The sequence below is a fragment of the Cricetulus griseus genome, chromosome 7, assembly GCF_003668045.3.
Source record: "Cricetulus griseus strain 17A/GY chromosome 7, alternate assembly CriGri-PICRH-1.0, whole genome shotgun sequence".
Classification (NCBI taxonomy): Eukaryota; Metazoa; Chordata; class Mammalia; order Rodentia; family Cricetidae; genus Cricetulus; species Cricetulus griseus.
In genome coordinates, this window is record NC_048600.1 from 86,819,344 (window position 1) to 86,845,703 (window position 26,360).

At 41.8% G+C, this 26,360-nt stretch overlaps 1 protein-coding gene across 1 annotated transcript in view; it reads left to right on the plus strand.

Moving 5' to 3' along the window:
- Ncbp3 (nuclear cap binding subunit 3) overlaps positions 1–26,360 on the plus strand; it is a 28,795-nt gene continuing 2,435 nt past the window's right edge. The window contains exons 1-12 of the mRNA XM_027426809.2: positions 1–226; positions 2,235–2,300; positions 5,331–5,436; positions 12,879–13,004; positions 13,692–13,820; positions 14,028–14,104; positions 15,494–15,602; positions 17,649–17,748; positions 18,945–19,048; positions 21,291–21,576; positions 24,067–24,221; positions 26,142–26,303. Coding sequence (XP_027282610.1) covers positions 41–226; positions 2,235–2,300; positions 5,331–5,436; positions 12,879–13,004; positions 13,692–13,820; positions 14,028–14,104; positions 15,494–15,602; positions 17,649–17,748; positions 18,945–19,048; positions 21,291–21,576; positions 24,067–24,221; positions 26,142–26,303 — 1,606 coding nt within the window. The 5' untranslated portion in view covers positions 1–40. The remainder of the gene's footprint in view (positions 227–2,234; positions 2,301–5,330; positions 5,437–12,878; positions 13,005–13,691; positions 13,821–14,027; positions 14,105–15,493; positions 15,603–17,648; positions 17,749–18,944; positions 19,049–21,290; positions 21,577–24,066; positions 24,222–26,141; positions 26,304–26,360) is intronic.

Here is a 26,360-nt window from a genome sequence, read left to right on the forward strand (position 1 = left end):
GTGAGGGGCGGGCTTTCTGTGGTGCAGCCGGCTGGCAACTATGGCGGCCGTTCGCGGCCTGCGAGTGTCTGTGAAGGCAGAGGCCCCGGCTGGGCCCCCGGCTTTGGGGCTTCCGTCGCCCGAGGTGGACTCCGGCTTGGAGCGTGGCGAGCCGGAGCCCATGGAAGTGGAGGAAGGCGAGCTGGAAATCGTGCCGGTGCGGCGCTCGCTGAAGGAACTGCTCCCGGTACGGGCGAGGGGCGGGGGTTGAGGAGGAGGTCGCCGAGCGAGTGTCCCTTGGAGGCGGGGAGGTGGCGGACCGCGGCGCTGGCGCAAGTCCGAGAACCCGGAGAGGGGCGCGAGCGCCGAAGGGCGGGGGCCGCACTTGACCCGGAGAGAGCCGGAGCGAGAGAAGGGACACCCGGGCGCCCGGAAATGGGTGCAGAGAGCGCTGGAGGAGGCGGAGGGCTGCCAGAGAGTTGGGGGACACCCCTGTCGCTGCCCCGCGGTGTCGGCCGGTGCCCCGGAGCGATGAGCTGTGTTCGGCTGGAGATAAAAGGGAGCCGCGGGCGGGAACAGAACCTGGAACAGCTCTGAAAGGAAGTGTTAGGTGGCGCTGGCATCCAGGTCTCCTGCTGGGTCCTGCCCCAGCGGAGTTAGTTGTCTGTTAAACATGACAGTCGCTCTTCGCTTGAGAGGGCCAGACCTGTCAAGCAGCAGACACTCGTGTGGTGGTGTTGTGGGTGAGGGTCCCCATGTCCCCGCGCACCTTCACTGCACCTACTCGCAGGTCCCGGCTTCTGACGCCCGGTGACATTTCATCTACATTTTACCACAGTGGGTATGAGGAGGACTGTTTTGCTTGTGGTTTGGTAGTCGTATGCCCTGTTTTAAAAGCTAGTCTGGGGCCTGGATAGCTCGATTTTCACACACAACATGCCCCCACCCCCACTTAATTCCACGATAGCAAGTCTTGCTTTTACATTTGACATTATGAGTAAAGGGTTATACAAATGGCAATGACTTTTGTAACAACACAATGACAACTTTAGTATTTTTCACATTATGTCATTAGATTTTACTGTATTTGTGACTTAGGTGTTACCCATTCATTCAGTTTAAGTATCGCACCCCCCCACTACGTGCTAGACATAATCCTAGGTGTTTGATTAAAATCAAACTCCCTCTTGGAGTTTTCCCTAGTAGGGGACACAAATTAAACAAATAGTTTCCTTTTGTGTTAAGTACTATGAAGAAAACACACCCCTTTAATAGAAAGTACAGAGGCCGGGAAGGGTGTGAAGCAGTCAGTGTCTGTCAGGGTGTGTAGAGAAGTCCCCTGAGATAGATTTAACCATAACCCTACATGACAAGAAGGGGCAACCGTGTCAGTTGGAAGGGAGCATTTTCTAGCAGGAATGGCAGCAAGCACAGTGTCTCTGAGATGGAAACAAGATTGTTTTGTTGGGGTACATTAAGCTCAAAGGGGAGAGCAGAAGTCAGACAGATAGACAGCATAGAAGAAAGCAAGGCTCGGATGTCCAGGGTATTGAATGCAGAGCTGAGACTTCAGCCCTCACTCTATCCGTTTCCCCTCCTTTTTTCGTTGTATTGGGATGTATTTTTCTCAGATCTAGGACTTCGTGCATTTTTGTGGAGGTATTTGCTCCATCTAGTGGCCTTTCATGGGGAATTTGTCCAGTCTGGGTTGGGGAACAACTAAGTGACTATCTCATTTTTTTTTTTTTTAATTAAGCTATACATTTTTCCCCACTCCCCTTCCCTCCCCACCTCTCCCCTTCCACCCTTGCACCTGCTCTCCAAGCTCCCAATTTACTCAGGAGAGCTTGTCTTTTTCTCCTTCCTAGGTGGACCCATGCATATCTCTCTTAGGGTCCTCTTTGTTACCCAGGTTCTCTGGGGTTGTGGCCTGTAGGCTGGCTGATTGTCCTTTGCTTTGACTATCTCATTTTTGACATTTTCCATAAATGCCTTTAGAGTTTCCTTTCTGTAGATACTTTCAGTTGACAGAATTACTCAATATTTTGAACAGTTCCTGTCTGGGGTCTGGAAAAGACTTCCTGTTAGAATTGTTGATTGCTAATGCAGAGTTTCAGAGATGGACTTCCTAATAACACAGGTGTTAGGGTGGAGAAGGGCTGCTGAAAAGAATGACTTCAAAAAGAGCCAGATATCAGGCTGCCTTTAACTGTGGATTTTTCTCCCAGAATTTCCCATCTTTCCTCTTCTGTTAGGACACAAGCAGAAGATATGAGAACAAAGCTGGCAGCTTCATCACTGGGATTGATGTCACCTCCAAGGTAAGACAGACTGGGGTTATTTATTCAATTTGATAAGCAGGCAAAATTAATACTTGGTCCTTAGGACTTAGAGGATAGTAAATATTCTTTGCCTCCTTTTTTATTTTGTTGCATATATAGTATATTATCAAATATCTATATTCATCTATCTACCCAAGGATGCCCTTGAATATCCTGAAGACATCAAAGCAGCATTTGTGTATATCCATGAAAAGATTATCACTATACTTAGATGACTGTACTTAACCCCTTTCAAGAAAAATGCTTATTTTAGTATTTATTATTACATATGATGTTTGTGTGTCTGTGTGTAAGAGTGTGTCCATGATATAGCACACATGTGGAAGTTAGAGAACAGCCACAGGTGTTGGTTCTCACCTTCCATCTTTTTTTATAATTAATGCTATTTTTAGATTTATGTATATGAGTGATTTGCCTGCATATATGTAAGTGCACCACATGCAGACCTAGTTCCTGAGGAGGTCAGGAGAAGGCTTCAGATCCCCTAGAACTGGAGTTTCAGTTGTTAGGAACTGAACTGGATCTCTGCAAGAACAGCCAGTGCTTTAAACTGCTGAGCTGTCACTCTATCTCCCTCTCTTTCTCCCTCTCTTTCTCCCTCTCTTTCTCCCTCTCTTTCTCTCTCTCTTTCTCTCTCTCTCCTCTCTCTCTCTCTTTCTCTTTCTCTCTCTCTCTCCTCTCTCTCTCTCTCTCTCTCTCTCTCTCTCTCTCTCTCTCTCTCATTGTTAGCCACTGTACCACATACTTTAGCTACTTGGCCTGCATGCTTCTGGGGGATTCTCCCATTTCTGCCTGCTATCTCCTACTCTGCTATAAGTGCTGGAGCCAGGCATTGGTGACTCACACCTTTAATCCCAGCTCTCAGGAGGCAGAGCAGGTGGATCTCTGTGAGTTTGAGGCCAGTCTGGTCTATAGAGCGAGTTCCAGGACAGGTTTAAAGCTACAGAGAAAAATAGGATTTTCTAGTTGTGTGTGTGTTTAAGCTTTGAGGGCCTTGCCAACTGAATGATTTCCAGCATCTGACAATATTGCCTCTTGCTAAGTGTTACCATTGTACAACCTTCATTGTAATATCTCAGAGTGAAACCTCTTATTTTCCATGTGATAAACAGTCAGTACATTGCTTTAATTTAATTCAGACCCTTTTCTTCCTTATTTAAATGTGTACAGTTCAGTTTGAAACAGAATTTTCAATTTCAACTATATATATTTATATTGTATATAATTTTTTTTCCTGGTTTTTTGAAACAGAGTTTCTCTGTGTATCCCTGGCTGTCCAGGAATGCTCTCTGTAGACCAGACAGAGATCTGCCTGCCTCTGCCTCCCAAGTGATGCAATTAAAGGCATGTGCTACCACTGCCTGGCTCTTAAAATAAATATATATATATATATATATATATATATATATATATGTATATATTTGTATGTATATCAGTGTTTTGCCTACATGTATTATGTGCATGCCTACTACCTGTGGAGGTCAGGAGACGGAATCAGATCCCTGGAACTGGAGTTACAGACAGTTGTGAACTATACTTTGTGAGTGCTGGGAACTGAATCCAGGTCCTCTATAAGAGCCACTAATGCTCTTAACTGCTGAGCCATCTTTCCAGGCCCAATTTAAATTTTAAATAATAATCTATATCTATATATTGGATGATTAAGAAAAAGAATAAAAATAAATATGTCATATTTGGCTTTTTATAGTTTTTCTGTCTCAGTTTATTTCAGATTACTTAAAAGCCAAAAGATAGCTGAGCATGTTCTAGTTGAGAAAATAGTACCGAGTGAAAATGTTCTCATTGTAATTAAGAAGTAGACTGCTCTAACCCTACATCATTTTCTAGTACATGAAACAGGTACCCAAGGGAAAGGATTTTGTACTTAAATCGTTCCTAAAGGATTTGGCTAGGGAGATGGCTCAGTTATTAAAGTGTTTGCTGTGTAAGTGTGACGACCTGAGTTTAGATCTTTAGTGCCCAGCTTAAAATCTGCATGGGAGTGTGTTTGCATCTGTAATCTCAGCACTAAGGAAGACCTGTCTGCTCTCCCACCCTCAGATGCACACACACACACACACGTTCCTCCTACACACTATAACACACACACACACACACACACACACACACACACACACACACACACACGTGCTCGCGCTAACAAAAGTAGATTGTTGTTTGTGCTAGGAAGAGTTCAGGGTAAAAACTAGCATAACTATTAGGAAATAACAGAAGCATTTCTGCTTCCTCAGTGACACAAGCTTTGTCTAGTCAGACCTTCAGTAGATTACAGTTAGTGAAGGGTTCTGAGGCATCAGAAAATAATAGTTGGACCTGAATTTATTTTCATTCTTGGAAGAAATCTACAAAGCAGAATATTTTCTTTTTTTTCAGCAAAGTGTCAATGTGCTTTGTCACTTAAAAATGAAAGCAGGCAATTCCATGCCCATAAGGCTGGAATATAGAGGAGACAGTGTTTTTGCTCTGGTGTTATTTTTAAATGGGGGTGTAACTTTTAGGGAGTAGACCAGTCAAGCAGACATAATGTGGAAGAGCATCATAGGTGTGATTACCCTGCCCACATACAGTGTAAAATGATAATGGTAGCTGTGGAGTCCCTAGAAATAGCACTGGATCAGATCTGCTCTTAGCTAGTGGAAATATTTCCTCCAAACCTTTTTCTACTTTTGTATCTCCATTTCTGCAGTAGGAAATTTGAGAAGTTGAGGTTATTTGTTGTAACTTCTTGACATGATTGCTGATAATATATGAAATATCAAAAAACTTTATAAACAAGAGTTCCTACTATGTTCCGGGTGTAGTCATAGGCTATGATAGAATGGAGAGGATTTCAACAGGGCTACTGTAAGCTGTGCATGTCCAGTTCACTGGAAAACACATTCAAGACACAGGTTTCTTATTTCTTCTGATTTAAGGTTGCAACATGCTTTTGTGATTTAGCTTTCCTCATCTTCCTTTTACCTGTTTGACTTTTTTTGTTCTTTCTAGGAAGCAATTGAAAAAAAAGAACAGCGAGCCAAGCGCTTCCACTTTCGAGCAGAAGTAAATCTTGCCCAGAGAAATGTAGCCTTGGACCGAGACATGATGAAGAAAGGTACAGTGTGCTTGGGAAATCTTTTTCATATTATTTTAAGACTAACTTTTCCGGGGGCTGGAGAGATGGCTCAGTGGTTAAGAGCACTGACTGCTCTTACAGAGGTCCTGAGTTCAATTCCCAGCAACCACATGGTGGCTCACAACCATCCATTATGAGATCTGGTGCCCTCTTCTGGTGTGCAGATATACATGGAAGCAGAATGTTGTAAACATAATAAATAAATAAATAAATAAATAAAATCTTTACAAAAAAAGACTAACTTTTCCCTGCCATCACTTCATGTTTCTGGCTTTGTCCTGTATGACCAGTCCTCCCTCATCCAGATACCCAAGAGAAAGGACTCTGACATCATCTGTGTAAAGGTGAGATGCTGTCAGGTGTTTCTAGTTAGAGCTAGAACAGTGAAACAAAGGAGAAGGTCCAGGGAGGTTTGTCTCAAAGATGAAATGTGCATCTCTGCCTCTGTGAATCTCCTTCTAGTAATTGGGGTCAGAGAGACCTAAACCAATTGCCATCTATTTTATTAAGGTATTTTGCTTCTTAGAACACATAGTGGTATGGTTTTTTGTTTGTTTGTGATGCTTGGTGTAATCCTGAGACCATGCTAAGCAAGAGACCAAGTCACCATATCCTCAGTCCAATTACTCATTTTCTGTTTGCTTGTATGAAGCAACATCTCATGCAGCCCAGTCTGTTTCAAACTGATGATAATTTTGAACTCATGGTCTTCCTGCTTCTACTTTCCAAGTTCTAGGATTACAGAGATACACCATACTCGATAGCAAAACAATTTATAAAAAGGGAGCATTTCCCTGGAGTGAACCTGCATCCTTATTATTATCCTCTAATCTAAATCCATGAATACAAAAGACCTCTCTGTTGTACTTAACAAATATTGGTATTCCTGAAGGGCTCAGGAAGCAGCCTTCTTACTGCATGTTGTATCTCTGGTGCTGTGTGAGTCCCTTTAGTCCTGCTTGGTTAATGAAAGCAGAAGTTTATAAACCTGATGGATGAGGGAAAGAATGGCTGCTGTTTGTTGGAAACCTGTTTTCTTATGGCAGTGGGTTAAACACATTATGTATTTGTTTTTCACAGTGACCCTCTGAGGAATATATTTTATCATTATTTTACAAAAGAAGAAACAGGTTGTAGAAGTTGGTTATTTTTTTGGTGGGGGCATTTCGAGACAGGGTTTCTTTGTGGCTTTGGAGGCTGTCCTGGAACTTGCCCTGAGACCAGCATGGCCTTGAAAGCACAGAGATCCGCCTGCCTCTGCCTCCTGAGTGCTGGGTCTAAAGGCGTGCGCCACCAACGCCCGGCTAGGTTGTAGAAGTTTAATGCATTGCTCAGAACTAATGAAAAATATTTCACTGTACCCTTTGGCTTCTAGTCCCAGGCATATTTGTCCGTGCTTTTCTTTCTCTCTGCTCATTTGTCTTCCATGACGCATCCCTGATTTTGTACTCCCTCTTCTGTTAGTGCCTTTAGGGTCACAAGCCCTCATGGAATCTAGTACCAGTTCTTTTGTGACTAGGACAAGTTATTGAACCTTTTACAGGCTCATTTTTCTTGTCCACAAAATGGTAATACAATACCTATGTTATTAATAGGATTGCTTTGGGATTAAATTTTAGTCATATGGAAAAGCAATCAGAATCTTAAGTTTCTGCTGAGTTTTTGTTTTGCTTTAGGCAGAATCTCATGTAGTCCAGGCTAGCCTTAAACTCTGATCCTCCTGTCTCTGACTTCCAAGTTCTGAACTTACTGGTTTGGGCCAATATGCAGATATTTCATTTAAAAGACAGTAGCTTTGCTTGAACAGCTGGGGAATATTGCTTATTTTATAGTGCAACCTGAAAATGAGCCTTAGGCAAGATGGCCTAAATGATGTCCCTGAACCCTGGGGGAATGCTGCTACTCATCCAGATGAATTAAGGTAGAATTGTGGGTAGATAGGGTTGGATAAGCCTTAGAAGTAACTATTGTTTTTGTATCTCCTGAGTAATTTTAATGTGGAGTCAGGATTGGACAGGATTAGGTTTTGAGTGAAGGTTTTGGAATCCAGTTGTCTGGGTTCTTTTTTTTTTTTTTTTTTCTTTCTTTATAGCTCTGTAGTTTGGACAGATTGTTTAGCCACTATGGCCTCTTGGAAGACAGACAGACTTGTCAGGAGTCTGGCATAATGTTGCAGCTCTTCGATTGGTACTTGGCACATAGTAGGTGCCCAGTAGATGTTAACTATCTGGCATTCAGCTGAGTGGTCACCTGAGCAGCCCAGTCTTAGGGGAGTTGAAATAAGTATGTTCATACTCACAGCTACACCAGGTGTCATGTGATTTTTTTTCTTATTAATATCAACAATAATAGCTTACCGAATTGTTAAATGCTTACCGAGTTACAGTTGCTCTGCTTTGTGGCTAGTTTATCCTTTTAGCAGTTCCCTGAGGGATTTTACTGATGAGAAAACCAAGATGCTGAGAGGTTGAGAAACTTGCCTGTGGTTCCACAGCCACGTACATAACACGGCTGTGCTTGAAGGCTGGACTGACCAGAAACCTGTGTTCCTATTTTGCTAGCATTCAGGGACATGACTTGAGACAGGCTATATCTATTATGCTTCAAAAGGGATTTGCTACTTTTGGATGTCTTGTTGCTAAATAGCTTTGGTCCTCATGTCTTCTGGATCAGAGCTTTCATGGTTGGGAGGGACCTTCTAGGTCATTTAAACTAACTTCCTTCCCAATACGTCAGGCCCTTTGGCATCCAGAGATTGTGTGAGAGTCATGGGGCAGGCAGCTTTGTTTTAGGATACTTCCCTGTATCCTAAAGAAATTCTTGCTCTCCAAGAATTTCTGTCTGGTAGTTGCTGTGTGACTCCTAGGGAAAACATGTTAAGTACTTTGCTCATTTATACAGTGACCATTCAGGTGATAGAAATACAGCCTCACTTCCCCTTCTTTTTTTCTTTTGAGACAAGGTATTAGGATAGCCCAGCTGGCCTAGAACTCAAATAATAATCCAGACTGGCCTCAGGTGGTCCTCCTGCCTCAGTCTTATAAGTACTGGGTTACTAGTGTGAGCCACCTCATTTGGCCCTGACCAACTTTCTTTTGTATGACATGTCTTCTGGTCTCCTTTCTCTCTCCAGTTTCTAAATGTCCTACCTAAGGTGCTATTTAAATTCTGGATACAGTGAATGCATTGAGTGGCAGTCTTGTTGTTCCTTGTCCTCTTCCTTGTGCCAGTCATGACAGTAGACCTGTCTTCAGCCAGGAGTTCCTGAATTTCTGGCTCTCCTTCTACCTCCTGAGTGCTGTGCTGAGATTACAGGATTATACCATCACATCTTTTATCTATTATATGCCTTTTATCTCTTTAACTCTCTTCCTGTCTGTATCTTCTCCACCTTAAGTCCTGTAGTTTCTTTTTCCTGATCCAGTTGTTAGCTGGGTTGAGCCATGTATTCCCATCTCCAGGAGAGAAACAGATGCACTGATTTTTCTGGACTGTACACATTGACTCTTGATGGAACACTATCCATGGTATTCTTTGAATTTTGTTGATTTTGTAATCTTGCCAACAAACAAACACCAAAACCATGAGTCTAGTGTGACATTTTTCTTACTGAACTCATGTCATTTCCTATAGAAAAGATTTGGTGTCTCAAGAAATTATAGATGCTACCTAATAAGCTGCTGTTGTTAAATTTCAGACTGACAATAAGCTTTGCAGTCTGTGATCTGGAAATTTCCTCCTTTTCTCTATATCAGTGTGGGGTTAGTCCTTCTCAAGGCTTCAAGGTACATCTCTTTCCCTGCTCCTTTTTAGAGATTATTGCCTAATTCTTAAGTCAGCATGCTGGGATGTAACTCTGGACTAGAAGGTCTGACTCTATGGAAATGGTTCTTATGCTGTTTTTCACTTGTGTTTTGGTTCTGCTATCAGTAGAACAGCAAAACAGATCAGCAGTTTTGCCTTTTCTCTCTTGGAGCAAACACTTAATGAGAAAAGAAATCTATCAGCACCTTTTTGTTGTTTATTGAGACGGGGTCTCACTAGCTCCTGCTGTCCACTCATTATTTGACCAGGCTGGCCTGGAACTCACAGAGGTCCACCTGCTTCTGCCTCCTGAATGCTGGAATTAAAGGTGTGTACCACTATGCCCAGGTAGCTGTCAGACCTTTGATAGGCCCATTCATGCTGTTCTGGAAACATGGTCTTCATTAGATGCCTTACCAATCACTTGTACTCACCACGGAATATTTGGAAAGTGAAGTAAGGTGACAAGTTACCTGTAATGTGCCACCCACACTCCATCATTGTCAGTTTGGTGTGTGTTTGGGAATGAGCTTTGTTTCTGTTTTTCCCTTTGTAGGATACTGCTTCCTAACAGTCTGGCATCAGCATTTTCTGTCACTGTGTGAATGTTTCCCTTTGTCACTGCAGTTGACTCTTTTCCTCTCCCATGCATGCTTGACAGGTTGTGCTCACTTCAGTGCTAGTGTGGCTTTTCTTAAAGCCTTTCTTTTCTTTTCTTTTCTTTTTTTTTACTTTTTATTTATTCTACGTATATTTTACGTCATTCATCTTGATCCCATTCATTTCCCATCTGCCCTGTACCTTCCCCCCCAAAAAAATAAAACAAAATTTAAGAGAAAGGGGGAAATTTTTTCATCATGGAGGCTGCAGTGTGACATACTGAGACATGCAGTAAACCCCTTTGTCTATATAGCTTTACTTATAAGTGTTCATTGCAAAGTCAGTGATATGGTTCGAGGCCTCTGGTTTCTACTACACTATCAATGCTGGGCCTCTTACATAGCCTGTTGTTGCCCTATGTTGTGGAGATCCTGCAGCTTTCAGTCTGCAGGTCAGGTCCCTTCATGTGCTCCAGTAGATCATAGATGGGATGGATGTTGGGGTGGGCCAAGTCATAACCCTGGTTCTGGGTCTGGGCAACTGTAGGGTTGGTCCTCCTGCCAATTCTCCCCTCTTCTCACCAACAGGGTGAGCTCTCCAGCATTGCCCAGCTAATTCATCTCTTGCAGCAATGAGTGAGGGGTGGGGTCAGTTCTTCTGCCTTCAGGTTCAGTTCTCCCACACATACACCACCCATTAGGGCTGGCTCTATTGTGTTGCCCAGGTGAGGTACAGGGCCTGCTCTCCTGAATGTTGCAGCTGGTGGGGGTCAGGGACAGCTCTCCTACTTTTATGACCACAGAGCCAGCTCTCCCATGTGCCTAAGCATTGATGGGGGTAGAGGGAAGGACATCTCTCTATAGTCCATGCCTCCATATGACAGATAAGGGGTGGGGCTAGGTCTTTCACACTCACTGCTTTGGGGCTGGCTAATCCACAGCTCTGCTGATAGGGTTGGCTCTATTGTGTTGCCCAGGCTAGGTAGAGGACCTACTCTCCCAAGTGTTGTAGCTGGTGGGGGGTCAGGGACAGCTCTCCTATTCTAGTGACCACAGGCCCAGTTCTCCCACCTGCCTCAGGTGTCGATGGGTGGCAGGAGGTGGGGTGGGGTGGGGAGGTAGTGAGGTGTCTCTCCTCTGCCAAGCTCACAATTTTAGGGCTGGCTCACCTACACCTGCACCAGCAGAGTTGGTTCTTAGAGCCTTTTCGTACTGTTATTGTATTAGAGCCACTGAATTTTTTTTTAATCATTCTAGTATTACTGAGACCTGAGGATTGACTTTTTTCCTATGGGTTTTCTGAAATCTGCTTTCCCAAAGACTTGAATTTTGTCCTACTCAATGTTGTTGGTTATCTTCCTTTCCTATTGGAACATCCAAGATGATGGACCCAGTGCCTGACTTGTGAGCAACACTGAGTGAATGTGCAGTTGTCCCTCGGCACTCATCTCTGTCTCATCCCTTGCTGTAAGACTAGACACCTTTGGCTTTGTTTATTTTGCAATGACTTTGCCAGCAAGGTGAGGGCATTTTCCTTTGGCATTCATTCGTCCGTGAAATCCTTATCTCTGGTGGACCGTGCCTCTGGCAATTTGGTTTTCTTTTGAGAACAAGCCACATGCACATGCTAGATAAGTGTTCTTCCACTGAGCTACATCCCCAGTTCTTGTTTTCTTATTTTGAGTCAGGGTTTCATGTAGAGTGGCTTTGAACTGAGTCCTGATTCAGCCTCCTTAGTAGCTGGGATTAAGACTTATGCCACCAAGTCTGGCTTTGACCTGTTTCTTTTGAAGAAAATTGTCCACTGTTAATATGCATCTTATTCTGCTAAGTTAAAATAAACATCTCTAGCAAGAATTTTTTATTCTTTGACTCTTCTTTTGTGTTTAAACTATTTTTTTAATTTGTAGGTTTTCTTTTTTAGTATTGTGATTTTTTTCTTTCTTTTTTTCTATCTTTTTTTTTTTTTTTTTTTTTGGTTAGTGCATACTATGATGGTGTTGATATTGAGTTTTGTTACCTTTTTCCTCTGCTTGACTCAGTCCATTTTATATGTATTTTCTCTAACACTAGACTTTTTCCTCTTCCATTACTGGGAATTGTTTTTTGTTTCCTTTTGAGACATGGGTCTCACTGTGTAGTCCTGGCTGGCCTACATATCACTATATAGACCAGGCTGGCCTTGAACTCAGAGATCCACCTACTTGCCTCTGCTTCTCCAGTGCTGGGATTAAAGGCATGTGCCACCATGCCTGGCTCTCTCATTTTTTGTTACATTCTGTGGAACCATCTCTTGACTTATCATAGCTTTCTAAAATCGTAACTTTTAGTTGAAGGAACTGAGAAGCCCAGGACCCTATGAGCTAAATCTGTCACTGTTTCCCTTCTTGCACAAGTCTCTGTTCACTGTCGCACTGCTTTCACCAGTAAGTATTTGTTGGGATTAAAAAATTCTGAGGGTGGGGCTGGAGAGATGACTCAGAGGTTAAAAGCCCATCTGGCTTTGAACTTTGACAGTCCTTCTGCCTCAGTATCCCAAGTACAGGGATTGCAGGTGCCATCATGCCCAGTGATTTGTAAATTTCTTTACTTCTAGCATCATGTTATTTATAGTTTCTTTAGTGTTCATGCTTTGATGCATCTGAGGATGGAGGCTCTTCTTGAAGTGTTATGTCCACTGTTGGGCATTACTCTTCAATATGTATATATCATTTCAGAATCAGCTTGTCCAGTTCCATGACCAGTCCTTTGGGGTATTGTAGTGAGAACTGCCATGCATTTTACCATTGCTCTATTTCCTCAATCTGAGCCCCGAATGGCTGTTCTGAGTCACATCAGTCAGTGTAGTTCAGTGGTAAACATTAATGCAGTTGATCTTACCTTCTTGTTTTGTGATCTTTGAAATAATTGTTTCAGCTTCTTCCTCTTCTAGATCCTTTCTCTAAACCATTTTGTAAAGAAGTGCTAGCGAGCTGTACATAGCAGGTAGGAAAACTGTCTTTTTGTTTTGTTTTGTAGCCATCCCCAAAGTGAGACTGGAGACTATCTACATTTGTGGAGTAGATGAGATGAGTACCCAGGATATCTTTTCCTATTTTAAAGAATATCCTCCAGCTCACATTGAGTGGCTGGATGATACCTCCTGTAAGTATACTCACATTTTCTATTTAGTATGGTTTTGTTTATGATTTTTAAAGAGTTCTTGAATAATTATGGCCCAAACTGTTTATTCTTAACTTAACTTAGCTAGAAAAAAACTAGCCTGATAATACTTACATAGCTGTCATTGTGTTCCCAGAGGGCTTTCTTCGGGTAGGTCTTACTCTAGCCCAGCCTGGTCTAGCACTGGAAATCCTCTATCCTCTGCCTGCCAAGTGCTGGCATTGTTAAGTATGTGCTGCCACATTTGGCCTCAAGCGGTTCATATTCATAAAACAGTTATTTTATGGAATTGGGTTTGGGAGTGTAGCTTTAGATGATGTTCATCAGATATTCTGTCAGCCACTTTTATACTTTCTTCATGAGCTGGTTTTTACATTGACTGACAGCCGTGAGGCTGTTGCAACCAACCTGGTGCCAAATCCGCTCTAAAAAACTTACACTTGAGGGTGTTGGTGGCACATGCCTTTAATCCCAGCACTCCGGAGGCAGAAGCAGGTGAATCTCTTGTGAGTTCAAGTCCAGCCTGGTCTACAGATCGAGTGCCAGGATAGGCTCCAAAGCTATATAGTGAAACCCTGTCTAGAAACACCCCCCCCCCAGAACATATTTAAAAAAAAAAACAAAACAAAAAAAACAACTTACACTTGAATGTGTGATGTTTTATTTTAGGTAATGTGGTTTGGCTAGATGAGATGACAGCCACACGAGCTCTCATTAATATGAGCTCTCTGCCAACTCAGGATAAGATAAGAAGCAGAGATACCAGTGAAGACAAGTCGTCTGAGAAAAACAAGAAAGGTAACCACACACAAAGGGGCCCATTGCCCTTGCCCATTCTGTACACTGACCTGTTTTGGGCCTTTGAATAGAGCATCATGAATACTGCATAACCACGTGTTTCTGCTTGGGTTTATCTGTCAGTAGGAATAGAAAATACTGGGCTATTTAAATTTTATGAGATGGGGTTATATTAAGGTTCCTCTTGTCCCTCACACTCCATTTTAGACAAGCAGGAAGACAGTTCAGATGACGACGAGACTGAAGAAGGAGAAGTTGAAGATGAGAATTCAAGTGATGTAGAGGTTAGTAATAGGGCAAAGATATCTGAAGGTTTAATTAAAAAAAAAATGCTTACTGTCTTTTTAAATGTAAGACTTAAAGACTTAGTAAGCTGTGTTCTTTGTTTAGCTTTTACCATGGGACCTTCTGAAGGTACACCAGACTCTTAGCCTTTAGTTTATGTGGATGTAACTGTTCATCTTGGAATCTTAGAAGAATATACTTGTGCAGAAGAGAAAATGGGTTTATTAAGAAATACTTTGTGGCAAGCTGGGCATTGGTGGTGCATGCCTTTAATCCCAGCACTCGGGAGGCAGAGGCAGGCGGATCTCTGTGAGTTTGAGGACAGCCTGGTCTCCAGAGCAAGTGCCAGGATAGGCTCCAAAGCTACACAGAGAAACCCTGTCTTGAAAAACAAAAAACAAAACAAAACAAAACAAAACAAAAAATACTTTGGGGCTGGAGAGATGGCTCAGCGGTTAAGAACACTGACTGCTCTTCCAGAGGACCTGAGTTCAATTCCCAGCAACCACTTGGTGGCTCACAAAAACCTTGAATGAGATCTGGTGCCCTCTGCTGGCATGCAGGCCAAAAACTGTATACATAATAAATAAATAAAATCTTAAAAAAAGATTTACTTACTTAAAAAGATTTACTTACTTAAAAAAAGAAAGAAAGAAATACTGTGAAGTGTTGCCTAACCAATAAAATAAGGAAAAGCTACTAGGGTTTGTTAGAAATCTTGGAGTGTGTTCATTTGAAACATTTTGTTTGTTTGGAGCTGGGGCAAACCTAGACATGCTAGGTAAGTGCTGTGCCTCTGATCTGTGTCCCCAGCTAAGCATATTCATTTCAAGTTTAAATATTGAAGTGGTAAGTGTTTACTGTACACCAAATTCTGGGAACATACTATCAAGTAAAAAATAAAGTCCTTACCCCATTGTAGGCTACATTCTAAAAGGAAAGACAGATACACAGTTAAATGCTGATTAGGAGACACCATGAACAGGATGAAGACAGTAAAGGGAGAGAGAATTAGGGCTGCAGAGATGGTGTATATACTATGCCTGTAAAAGACCTGAGTTTGATTTCCAGCACCCATGTGGGATGGCTCACAACTGCCACTATGGGGTATCCAGTGATGCTCTGCACTCTGCAGACAACTGCCCTCATTTGCACATAGTTCCACACAGACATGTATACACATAATTTTTTTTTTAATGTTTATAATAAGAGATAGAAAGGTTAAGCAAGGTTGTCCAAGAAGACCTGGCTTCAGATGTCTCCAGAGGAGTGAGTGCTGTAACACCTATGTGTATAACAGATAGAATGCTCTCGTAATGGTAACTCTACAAAAAAAAGTATGAGAAATGCTTGGATTTTCACATTAAAAATGTTTTCTTTTTCTTAAGTTGGACACGTTGTCTCAGGTAGAAGAAGAGTCTCTGTTAAGAAATGATCTTCGTCCAGCTAACAAACTTGCTAAAGGAAATAGACTATTCATGAGATTTGCTACAAAAGGTAAATTTGATATTTGGTATTGATATTTGGTTAGAATGATGAATTACTGAGTGCAACTTTTCCTGTTGACCAGAAGTTAGCTCAGATAATTCCCAAACTCCCTTTAAACAAACACTTGATGAGAAAGCGGCTTACTGACTGAAGGAATTTCTTTACATGTTTTTGTTAGCATGTATTTACTATGCAGCGATCGATTTCATTGTTACATTCCTGCACATGCTTGTGATATAGTACTTGGGTCCCATTCATCTTTACTTCCTGTTCATACATTCCCTCCCTTTGTTTTACCTCCCCAATAGTTCCTCTTTTACTTAACTGTGAAATCCCACATAGAAAAATAAATAGGCCGGGCGTTGGTGGTGTACACCTTTAATCCCAGCACTGGGGAGGAAGAGGCAGGAGGATCTCTGTGAGTTCAAGGCCAGCCTGGTTTACAGAGTGAGTGCCAGGACAGGCTCCAAAGCCACAGAGAAACCCTGTCTGGAAAACAAAGGGAAAAAAAAAGAAGAAAGAAAAATAAATAGGGTACTTTGTGAGACTTTGGTTTTGTTTTTCAAAACAGGGTTTTTCAGTGTAGCTCTGGCTGGCCTGGAACTTGCTCTGTAGACCAGGCTGGCCTGGAACTTAGGTATCCACCTGTCTCTGCCTCCTAAGTGCTGTGATTAAAGGTGTGCGCCACTATCTTGAGACTTTGAGTTTTTTGTTTTGTTTTGTTTTGGTTTGGTTTTGGTTTTTCGAGACAGGGTTTCTCTGTGTAGCTTTGGAGCTTATCCTGGCACTCGCTCTGGAGACCAGGCTGTCCTCGAACTCACAGAGGTCCGCCTGTCTCTGCCTCCCGAGTGCTGGGATTAAAGGCGTGCACCACCAATGCTCGGTGAGACTTTGTTTTTAAAGTAGGAGTTTTGTAGGAGCCACAGGCGCTGGGCATGAGAGGAGAATGGCATTGACAATGCTCAGGGTACTCTCTGACATACAGAACCCACCATTGAAGTGCTGCTGTGAATAAAGATTTAGTTAGGAGCACACTGATTGATATCTGATCCAGGGCTTCTCTGGCTTTGAAAAAAATGTGATTCCTTGGGCACACACTGAATATACCACTATGTCCATCCTGGTCAGCATAGATGACAAAGTGATGGCCAGGAGTGAAAGATGTTCTTTCAGTTCCACTGTCACTCCACTTGACTCCACCTGAAGTCACTGGACCAGGGTCTTGTCTCTCATCAAGGCCTAGGCCAGCATCCCTCTATGATGGTAGAAGTCTGATCTTGCAGAAACTCCTCCTGAACCAAAACTCTGTATGTCACCTTTACCTTGGTGTCTTGGGCTAGTTTCAGGTGGGGTGAAGCTGAGTAACCTAGGCACTCAGTATAGTAGCCAATGACTACTGAGGCTCCCCTTCTGTCCTCTGGGAGAGCCCATTGTCTACCATGTCTACTTGTTTCACGAAGTTCTCATACATCTTGTCATAGAGGATGCTCACCTTCACTATTGCCAACAAATAAGCCAGTAGTTTGTGCCCAAATAACAGACAGATGAATCCTGCAGTGCTGAGCTTGGCCTGCCACAGCTTCCTAGGGAATAGGAGCACATGGTAGGAACCCATTGGTGATGGTCATATTGTTGCCACTTGTGTCTTCCATAGTGCCATATGAAGGTGCTTTGATAGCCTATCTTCACATAGTTTCTGTGCAGAAGAAATGTGCTTGCTGTCATCTTGTGTTAATTGAAAATGCCACTGTATGTCCCAGTTTGGGATAGTGCCATGAGATTATTGCAGGGTTTTTGGGGCTTTGATGGAATGGGCTGTTGCATATAATGTTTTGATAACCGTGGATGGGCAGATATCCTTACAATATGCTAATTTTGCTCCTTTTGGACATAAATCCAAAAGTAGTATAGATGGGTTATATGGTCTTTTATTGATATTCTTGTAAATTTAAGGCCAACCTGGGCTATGTGAGACCCTGCCCCAAAAAACAAACAAATCCAAAATTATCTTCACACTCACAGGAAACCCTAAGTAACTATTCTATTAACTTTCAGATGACAAAAAGGAACTTGGAGCAGCCAGAAGAAGTCAATATTATATGAAATATGGAAATCCAAATTATGGAGGCATGAAAGGAATTCTTAGCAATTCATGGTGAGTCTAAAACCTTAAAATATGATGGCTGTTGGTCTATCTTAATGTTTTTATATTAATTGCATATAATAGGCTTCATTATGACATCTACCTACATGTATATAATGCATTTTAATAGTTTGATGGCCTCCCCTGTCCCTACCCACTCCTCTTCCAACTAGCTCTCTTCTACTTTGATGTCTGTCTTTGGTGTGTGAGTGACCCAATGAGTTTCATTAGAGCTTTTTACAGGAGCATGGGTACCTTACTAGTAGTCACTGAAGAAAATCTCTCCCTCTCAACTCAGCTACAAACTGCATATAAATAAATAAATCATGGGGTCCTGTGACTCCTTCCCCATTCCATAACAGGGGTTGATGAACTCAGTCTTGTGTAGGTTTTGTGTAGGCAATCACAGCTGTGAGTTTAAGAGTGCGGCAATCACACCATAACCAGGAAGTCAGTGTATCACCCCACTTCACTCTTTTCCAGCTCTTACATTCTTTCTGGCCCTTTTTCCACAGTGTTACTTGAGACTTGGAAGGGATGATATAGATGTCCCATTTGTGGTTAGGCATTCAAGAGTCTTTTATTCTCAGTACTTTGTCCTTTTTTGGTTTTGTTTTTTTGAGGCAGGGGTTTCTCTATTGCTTTGGAGGCTGTCCTGGAACTAGCTCTTGTAGACCAGGCTGGTCTCGAACTCAGAGAGATCTGCCTGCCTCTGCCTCCTGAGTGCTGGGATTAAAAGTGTGTGCCATCACCGCCTGGCTGTACTTTGTCATTTTTAACTCTTTATCTTCACTGGTGACCATGGCAAAATGTTTTGTTTTGGTTTTAGTTTTTTGAAACAGTGTCTCATGTAAGTCCAGGCAAGCCTCAAGCTCTTATGTAGCCAGGCAGGATTCCTGATCTTCTTGCCTCTACCTCCCAAGTGCTGGAATTACAGGCATGTGCCACCAAGCATGGCTTAAAAATACAATAATTCAAACACTACTTCAGCGGTTTTTCATCCTTAGTTGATATTCTGTGGCAGAATGTCAGAACCTCTTGTGGCCTGAAGGAAAGTGAGGGAAGAACTCATGATTCTTAGTTGTGGCAAATGATATGAGAATACTGTTTCAGCACCTAACGTGTGCCATTGTGGAGCTGGAATGAAGTGGATTTCAGCATCCTTCTAATTGGTTTCTGATGGTGTGCTTATTTTGGCAATATTGCAGGAAGCGAAGATATCATTCCCGTCGCATTCAGCGGGATGTGATCAAGAAGAGAGCCCTGATTGGGGATGACGTTGGCTTGACGTCGTATAAACACCGACATTCCGGTAGTTGCCTGCTCAGCTCTTGGGTAGACACACACATGTTTGGCTCTCGAAATCGTATTTTTATTCTTAACACAGTCTTTTAAGGTTCCAAACTTTATTATCCTCTCTTCTTTGCCCTCACCCTCTGCCAACATAGAGGAAAGTAAGTCAAAGCATGGTTAGTTTTAAATTGCCCATGCAAGAGGTCACATGATTTTATAAAACTGTTCTAACAAAAAGACCATATGTTACAGAGAGAAAAGTAAAATAAAAGTTTCTTAGGAACTTAATTTTTCTACTATTAATATCAACAACTGCATGAAAAATACCTTATCAAATGGACTGATTTTGTTTTCTTTTCTGATAATGTTAGTAGGCTCTTGTGTTGAGTGTTTTTACACATTGGTTTTTGTATATGAATGCTACTAAAACATGGGACATTATGACTTGAGCTTTTTTTCTTTCTCTCTTTCTTGTATGTTTATTATAAAGAAACCATTTTCATTATGCTTTCTAAAAGATCCACTTTACTTTTAACTTATGTGTATAGTCTTCTACATGCTTTCTACATGCTTAGAACTAGGTAAGTCAGCAGACAAACAATGTACACAGGTGTCATCGGGATGAGACAGGAAGAGATGGAGTATATACACTTTCAGCTAATAGATATGTACAGAATTGTGTCTTTGAAATCTGAATATTAGTAATGCACATATTTTGTTATACTTTTCTAGTTTCCCTTACTTTAAGATATTGTCAGCTGGGTGTGTGCCACATGACTTTAATCCTAGCACTCAGGAGGCAGAGGCCAGTGGATCTCTGGGAGTTCCAGGTCAGCCTGGTCTACTGAGCAAGTTCCAGGACAACCAGGAATGCACAGAGAAACCCTGTCTTGAAAAACAAAACAAACAAAGATATTGCTGTAACCTGCTCTTTATACTCATATTAAAGAAATTGGAAAGTAAATTGCCCCCAATTCAAGTATCCTAATACAGTAACTTATTTCATTCATTTATTTTCATAAAATTATAATTATTGTAAGTATATTTTATATTTGCTTTTCCAAATTATTCATATTCCTTTTTGAAAAAGATTTTATTTTTAATTATATGTGCATGGGGGGTGTTGGTTTGTATAGTGCCTTGTAGGTCAAGAGAGGGTGTCAGATTCCTGTAGAGCTGGAGTTACAAGCCATTGATTCTGGGAACCAAGCTCTGGTCCTCTGCAAGAGGAGTATGTATCTTAACCATTGAGCCATCTTTCTAGACCCATAGCCCATAAGCTTTAGAGTTAATGCTAATTTGCATTATCGAGGGCTATCATGTGGCATGAAGTTACACTGATTATTGAATTAGTGAATATTGAACCATATAAAACATCTGGTCACACTATTTTCATCAGCTGATCAGTATGTAACCTCGCTGAGCCCATTTTTCTATTTAAAGACAGCTGATTTAACATATAGAATTAATTATCATTGAATTAACAGCTGATGGTACTGTAACTCGTGCCTGAACAAGGCTTATTACTTAGTATAGTATTTTCTTCATGAGGAACACCACCAACTTTTTATACCAAACAACACTTCACCACTCACTGTGCTTAATGGGACCTTTTTCTTTTTTCTTTTGCTTTTTCTTTTTTGTGAGGCAGAGTCTCTCTCTGTAGCCCTTGTGTCTGGAACACATTGTGTTATAGACCAGACTGGTTTTGAACTCTCAGAGATCCACCTGTACCTCTGCCTCTCAATGCTGAGATCAAAGGCATAGAGTATCACACCCAGCTTAGGGACCATTTTAACAATGAAATTATCATGATAAAGCACAAAAAGTGAAAACACAGCAGTTAATAGATTGAGAGGGACCTTGCTTATGGTATGAGAGATGAGTAAGAAGGTGATGCTGCTGTTGCCTTGACCAGGAAGAAGCACATCTGGCCACTTAGTGTTCTATCAGTCTGCACATGTCTACAGATGTTCTTAACAGTACCTTGAATATTGGTTCAGGAGCCACAACTAAATCAGACAGATTTATAAATATAAAACTCATAAATAATGAAGATTGCTCATATTGTACATGAGTTCATACTACTACATTCATGTTTTATCCAGTCTCTTGGATACATAAGTTAAGAATAAAAATGGCAATAGTAATACTCCAGTACAGTCTCGAGGTGGCATTCTTTGCTTCTACCAATGTAGAGTAGAAATCATGCTTGTTAGTAGCCTTAACTTTAGTACTAACCTTGGGTTAAATCTCTTCAGGATTAGTGAATGTTCCTGAAGAACCCATTGAAGAAGAGGAAGAGGAGGAGGAGGACCAAGACATGGATGCAGATGACAGGGTGGTGGTGGAGTATCCTGAGGAGCTCCCAGCTCTCAAGCAGCCCCGTGAGCGGAGTGTGTCTAGGCGATCCAGTGCGAGCAGCTCAGACTCAGATGAGATGGACTATGATCTAGAACTGAAGATGATCTCCACTCCCTCCCCAAAGAAAAGCATGAAAATGACTATGTATGCCGATGAAGTGGAATCTCAGCTGAAAAGTATTAGGTAAAATACTTTTCTTCTTCCTCCCCTCCGCCCCCCAGGTTTTTATTTTGTTTTGTTTTTCGAGACTGGTTTCTCTTGATAGTCCTGGCTGTCCTGAAACTCACTCTGTAGCCCAGACTGGCCCTGAACTCAGAGATCTGCCTGTCTCTGCCTTTCAAGTGCTGGGATTAAAGGCATGTGCCACCACTGCCCAGCTAAGAACTTTTCCTCTTTCTAATCAATGTTAACTTTAAGTTTATTCATTTATTTATTTTGGAAATACTGATGATTGAGGACCTCTTGTATACATACTAGGCAAAGCACTCTCCCACTGCGATATATTCCTACTCTGTAATTTGATTTTTTTAAAATATTTCTATCTTATATGTGTGAGTGTTTTGACTGCGTGAATGTCTGTTCACCATATTCGTGCAGTGCCCTCGAAGGCCAGAAAAGGCCATCAGATCCCAGAACTGGAGTTAGAGATGGTTATTACTGCCATGTGGGTACTGTGTGATTCAAGTGTGATCCTCTGGAAGAGCAGCCAGTGCTCTTAACTGCTGAGCCATCTCTCCAGCCCCTATAATTTGATTTTTAAGTGATAATTATAAATGCAATCCTTCTTCGTGTTGCAGTCATTTTTACCCTAATTTTCATTCCTTTGTAGGTATTTGATTGAAGCACCCAATTTTTTTCTCTATATAAGTAATAGTCATTACATAGACAGTGTAGAAAGTGAAAACCCTTGTATTTCCAGACATCTGTTATTTTTCCATCATATGTAGTACATTATTTAACACTATCATTTATTTAACTTCTTATAAAAATTTTCCTTAATTAATTTTTTTCCATGTGTGTCTACCCACAGTGCATGTATGGCAGTCATAGGAAAACTTGTGGAGTTGGTTCTCTTATTCTACCGTGTGGGTTCTGAATGTTGAACATGAGTGGTCAGACTTGGAGGTAGTACTCTTATCTGAAGAGCTGTCTTGCCAGCCTATTTATTTTTTAATTTTGTTTTTTTGAGATTGTGTTTCAGTGCATAGCCCAGGCTGGCTTTGTTATTGCATTCTCTTCCCCGACCTCCTGAGTTCTGGGATTACAGGTGTAGTCAACCACACCTAATCCCTTTGGATAGGTACTGACGTTTTTGTTAATATTGCCCTAGCTAAATAGATTCCTCAAAGTCTACCTTGAGGAATCTAGGAATCTAGAAAATAATCCACATGTTTAAAAAATCTGTATGTGCTGCTAGATACATGTATTTAAAATACATGTATGGCCAGGTGGTGGTAGTGCATGCCTTTAATCCCATCACTTGGGAGGCCAAGGCAGGCAGGGTCTCTGTGAGTTTGAAGCCAGCCTGGTCTACAGAGCTAGTTCCAGGACAGCCAGGGCTACACAGAGAAACCCTGTCTCAAAAAATTAAAAAGAAAAAAAAGAAAGAAAAGAAAAACACGTTGTTTAAAATCTGTATGCATCGCTAGATTTCTTTTCTTGGGCTTTATCCACAATTCTACCTATGACTCATACTCTCACCAAGTTTGGAAACTATTGTTCTTCCTGATTTTTGTGAACCTCTGGAACAGAGAACATAGTTATTTTAGTGAGCAGATTCAATAAGTATAGATTTTATTTTGAATTTGTGGTATTTTGAGACAGGGTCTCACTAAACCAAGTAAGCTGGATTTAAATGTGCTATGTGACATAGGCATGGTATGAAACTGTGATCATCCCGTTTCCTGCCTTAGTCTCTCAAGTAGCTGAGCTTGCAGCTGCACCACCAGGCCTGGGCTTTCTGAGGTACTCTTGGATAGGAAGGAAAGGGCCTATTAGTGTTGATTTGTGTGGCCTTATTCACATCTTTGTGTTTAGTACTCATAGAACTGACCAATAGAAAATTCTAGCAAAGCAATGCTGTCTCTCATGGTAGGATGGTCTGTAGACAGAGAAGTATCATCTTTAAAGAAGGTGATTACAGACTTCCTATGTCTGGACTACATCCAGAATGCACCTGGGTGAGCAGAGTTCCAGCCTCTTTGCAAACATCTGCTTAATGTTTGTCCTTGGAGAAGGTGACCATCAGTTATGTGTTCTATAATAAGTGTACAGGCACCATGTGGAAATCACCCTGTGAAAGTTGACAGCTTGCTGCCTTCATCATCTCTTCACAACATGTTGTTCCTGGTTCTGAGTGAGTTATTATCAGTGGTATTTGTAAGTGATTAGTGGTCAAATGAAATGGAGTTTCTTTTTTTTTTTTTTTTTTGGCTTTTCGAGACAGGGTTTCTCTGTGTAGCTTTGGAGTCTGTTCTGGCACTCGCTCTGGAGACCAGGCTGTCCTCAAACTCACAGAAATCCACCTGCCTCTGCCTCCCTAGTGCTAGGATTAAAGGTGTGCGCCACCAACGCCCAGTTGAGATGGAGTTTCTTGAAGTAGATTTTGCTTGTATCTTGTCTCACAGTTGAAGTTGGTTACTTGTGCTCTCCCTGCTTTTTTCCCCCTTATAGGAACTCTATGAGGGCAGATAGTATATCCACAAGCAACATAAAAAACCGAATTGGTAACAAATTGCCACCTGAGAAATTTGCAGATGTCCGACACCTCTTAGATGAAAAGCGTCAGCACTCGTGTCCACGGCCAGCAGTTGGCAGTACTAAACCAGGTACTGTTCTTCCTTTGTGCTCCTGCCCCTCCAGTGGCAGGCCTGGCCACGAGACTACTCTAATGGCTATAATGGCTGTTTCTAGCCTCTGGAGATGCAGGTGGCCAAGCTCTGTCCTATAGAAATAAAAAAGCCCAAGATGAGGCTACCCTGGAAAGTTCCGTCCCTACAAGAAACTATAAATAAAGCCTGCTCTTGCTCCTTTCTTTCTGCTTCTCTTCCAAGCAGAGGCAGCCACCTCTTGTTTCTTTCCCAATAAATCTCTTGTGTGAGGTTTGTTGTGCTGTGTAAGTTTGTGGTATTCCTAGGCTTCTGACTGCCAGGATACCTTTCCCCTCAGAGGCATGACACATACTGAGCACCCAAAGGGCAGGTGGGCTCAAGGTAGGCCCTTCTGAAGTGATTTAATTGTTCTTGTTATGTCTAAGACTTTAGCCAGGCATTGGAGTTCATGAGAAAATACACAAACTCAGATTTTTGGCAAAACTAGCTTTTAGTATTTTTGTCTGAAATAATTGATATATTAAATAACAAACAATATTATTTTCCTGGTATATTTTATACCCCAAACGAATAAAGTTGTGTGGCTAGATACATGGTTGAGTGTGAACTGGATTGTATATGTAAGTAAACCCTGATAGAACAGTATGTGGGTATCCTTGTGGCTAGAAGCCTAGCATGTGCAAGTCTCTGGGGAGGCTACAACACCTGCCATAGATCTGCTGAGAGAATTGGAGAAGGCTTTTGGAGAAAATGGCTTTAGATTTAGTTCTTGGGAGGGAATAGAATGCAGTTGGTAATCTTATCTTTTGAGGTGGGGAATAATCTGATTCTTATTTTAAAAAAGATGATTTTGGAAGAATAGAATGTAGTGGGCATTTCAAAAGCAAGATAATGGGGGCTGAATTTGGTCAGGAGGAAAGATGGAAGAGAAGCCAAGAAGGAGCTCAGCCTTACCTCTGGGGGTGGGGGTGGGGGGGCAGTTACATAAGATGTCAAGAGCTGGCTCAAAGTTGATGAACATGTGACTGCTGCTGCTGCTGTTTGTTAGTGAACCCTCGGGCCCAGCAGCTAGTGACAGGCTTGGAGGAGAAACACACTTCATTTAGCACATGGTACCTTTATCCTTGGCCTGTTTCCAGACTCATGATACTTACTGGTTAAATGTAGTAAGTTTATTGAGAACAACTTGATGTCCAAGGATTGTGGGGAGCTTGCAGTATTGTTAACTGAAAAATTTGGCATCTTACTTAGTTTTGCTTGGTTCTGCCAAAAAAAGAAAAAGGGAATAAAGAAAACTTTTACTTCAGGCAATCAACTGATAGCCTCTGCATCCAAGTTTTAAGTTTTCCTAAGAGAAGCTAGACCAATTATGAAAAGAACAGGCTTTTAGAAGCCACCTCGTGCCAGGTCCTGTGCCTTCACTGTGGGGACCAGGTCTTTAGAGAGCTTTGTTGACTGGTTTTTTGTCGCCTGAAATAAGTTAGAGTCATTTTGGAAGAACCTCAACTGAGAAAATGCCCCTGCCAAATTAGCTTGCAGGCAAGCCTGTGGTTCATTTTCTTGATTAATAATTGATATAGAAGGGCCCAGGTCACTGTGGATAGTACCACCTCTGTGCTGGTGTTCCTGGGTAGGATAAGAAAGCAAGATGAGCAAGCCAGTAAATAACACTCCTCGATGGCCCCTTATTAGCTCCTCCCTCCAGGTTCCTGTTCTACTTGAGTTCTTGACCTCACTGCTGTTGATGATGAGTTGTTACATGAAGTGTGAGTGACATAAACCTTTTTTTCCTCGAGTTGCTTTTGGTCATGGTGTTTTATAACAATAGAAACTATAGCTAAGACAAAATTTTAGGTCATTGGTACTTACAGTAAAAGACATGCTTGGTAACAGGTATTCTTTTTCTCCTTTTTTCAGATATTCGCCAGAGGTTAGGAAAAAGACCATATTCTCCAGAAAAGGCTTTTAGTAGTAATCAAGTGGTTCGCAGAGAGCCCTCTTCAGATGTACATAGTAGGCTAGGTGTTCCCAGGCAAGATGTTAAAGGCCTCTACTCTGATACTCGGGAGAGGAAATCAGGTGAGCAACACTTCACACTGATGGATGGGAGGGGGTGGAGAACAGTGGTTATAGCAT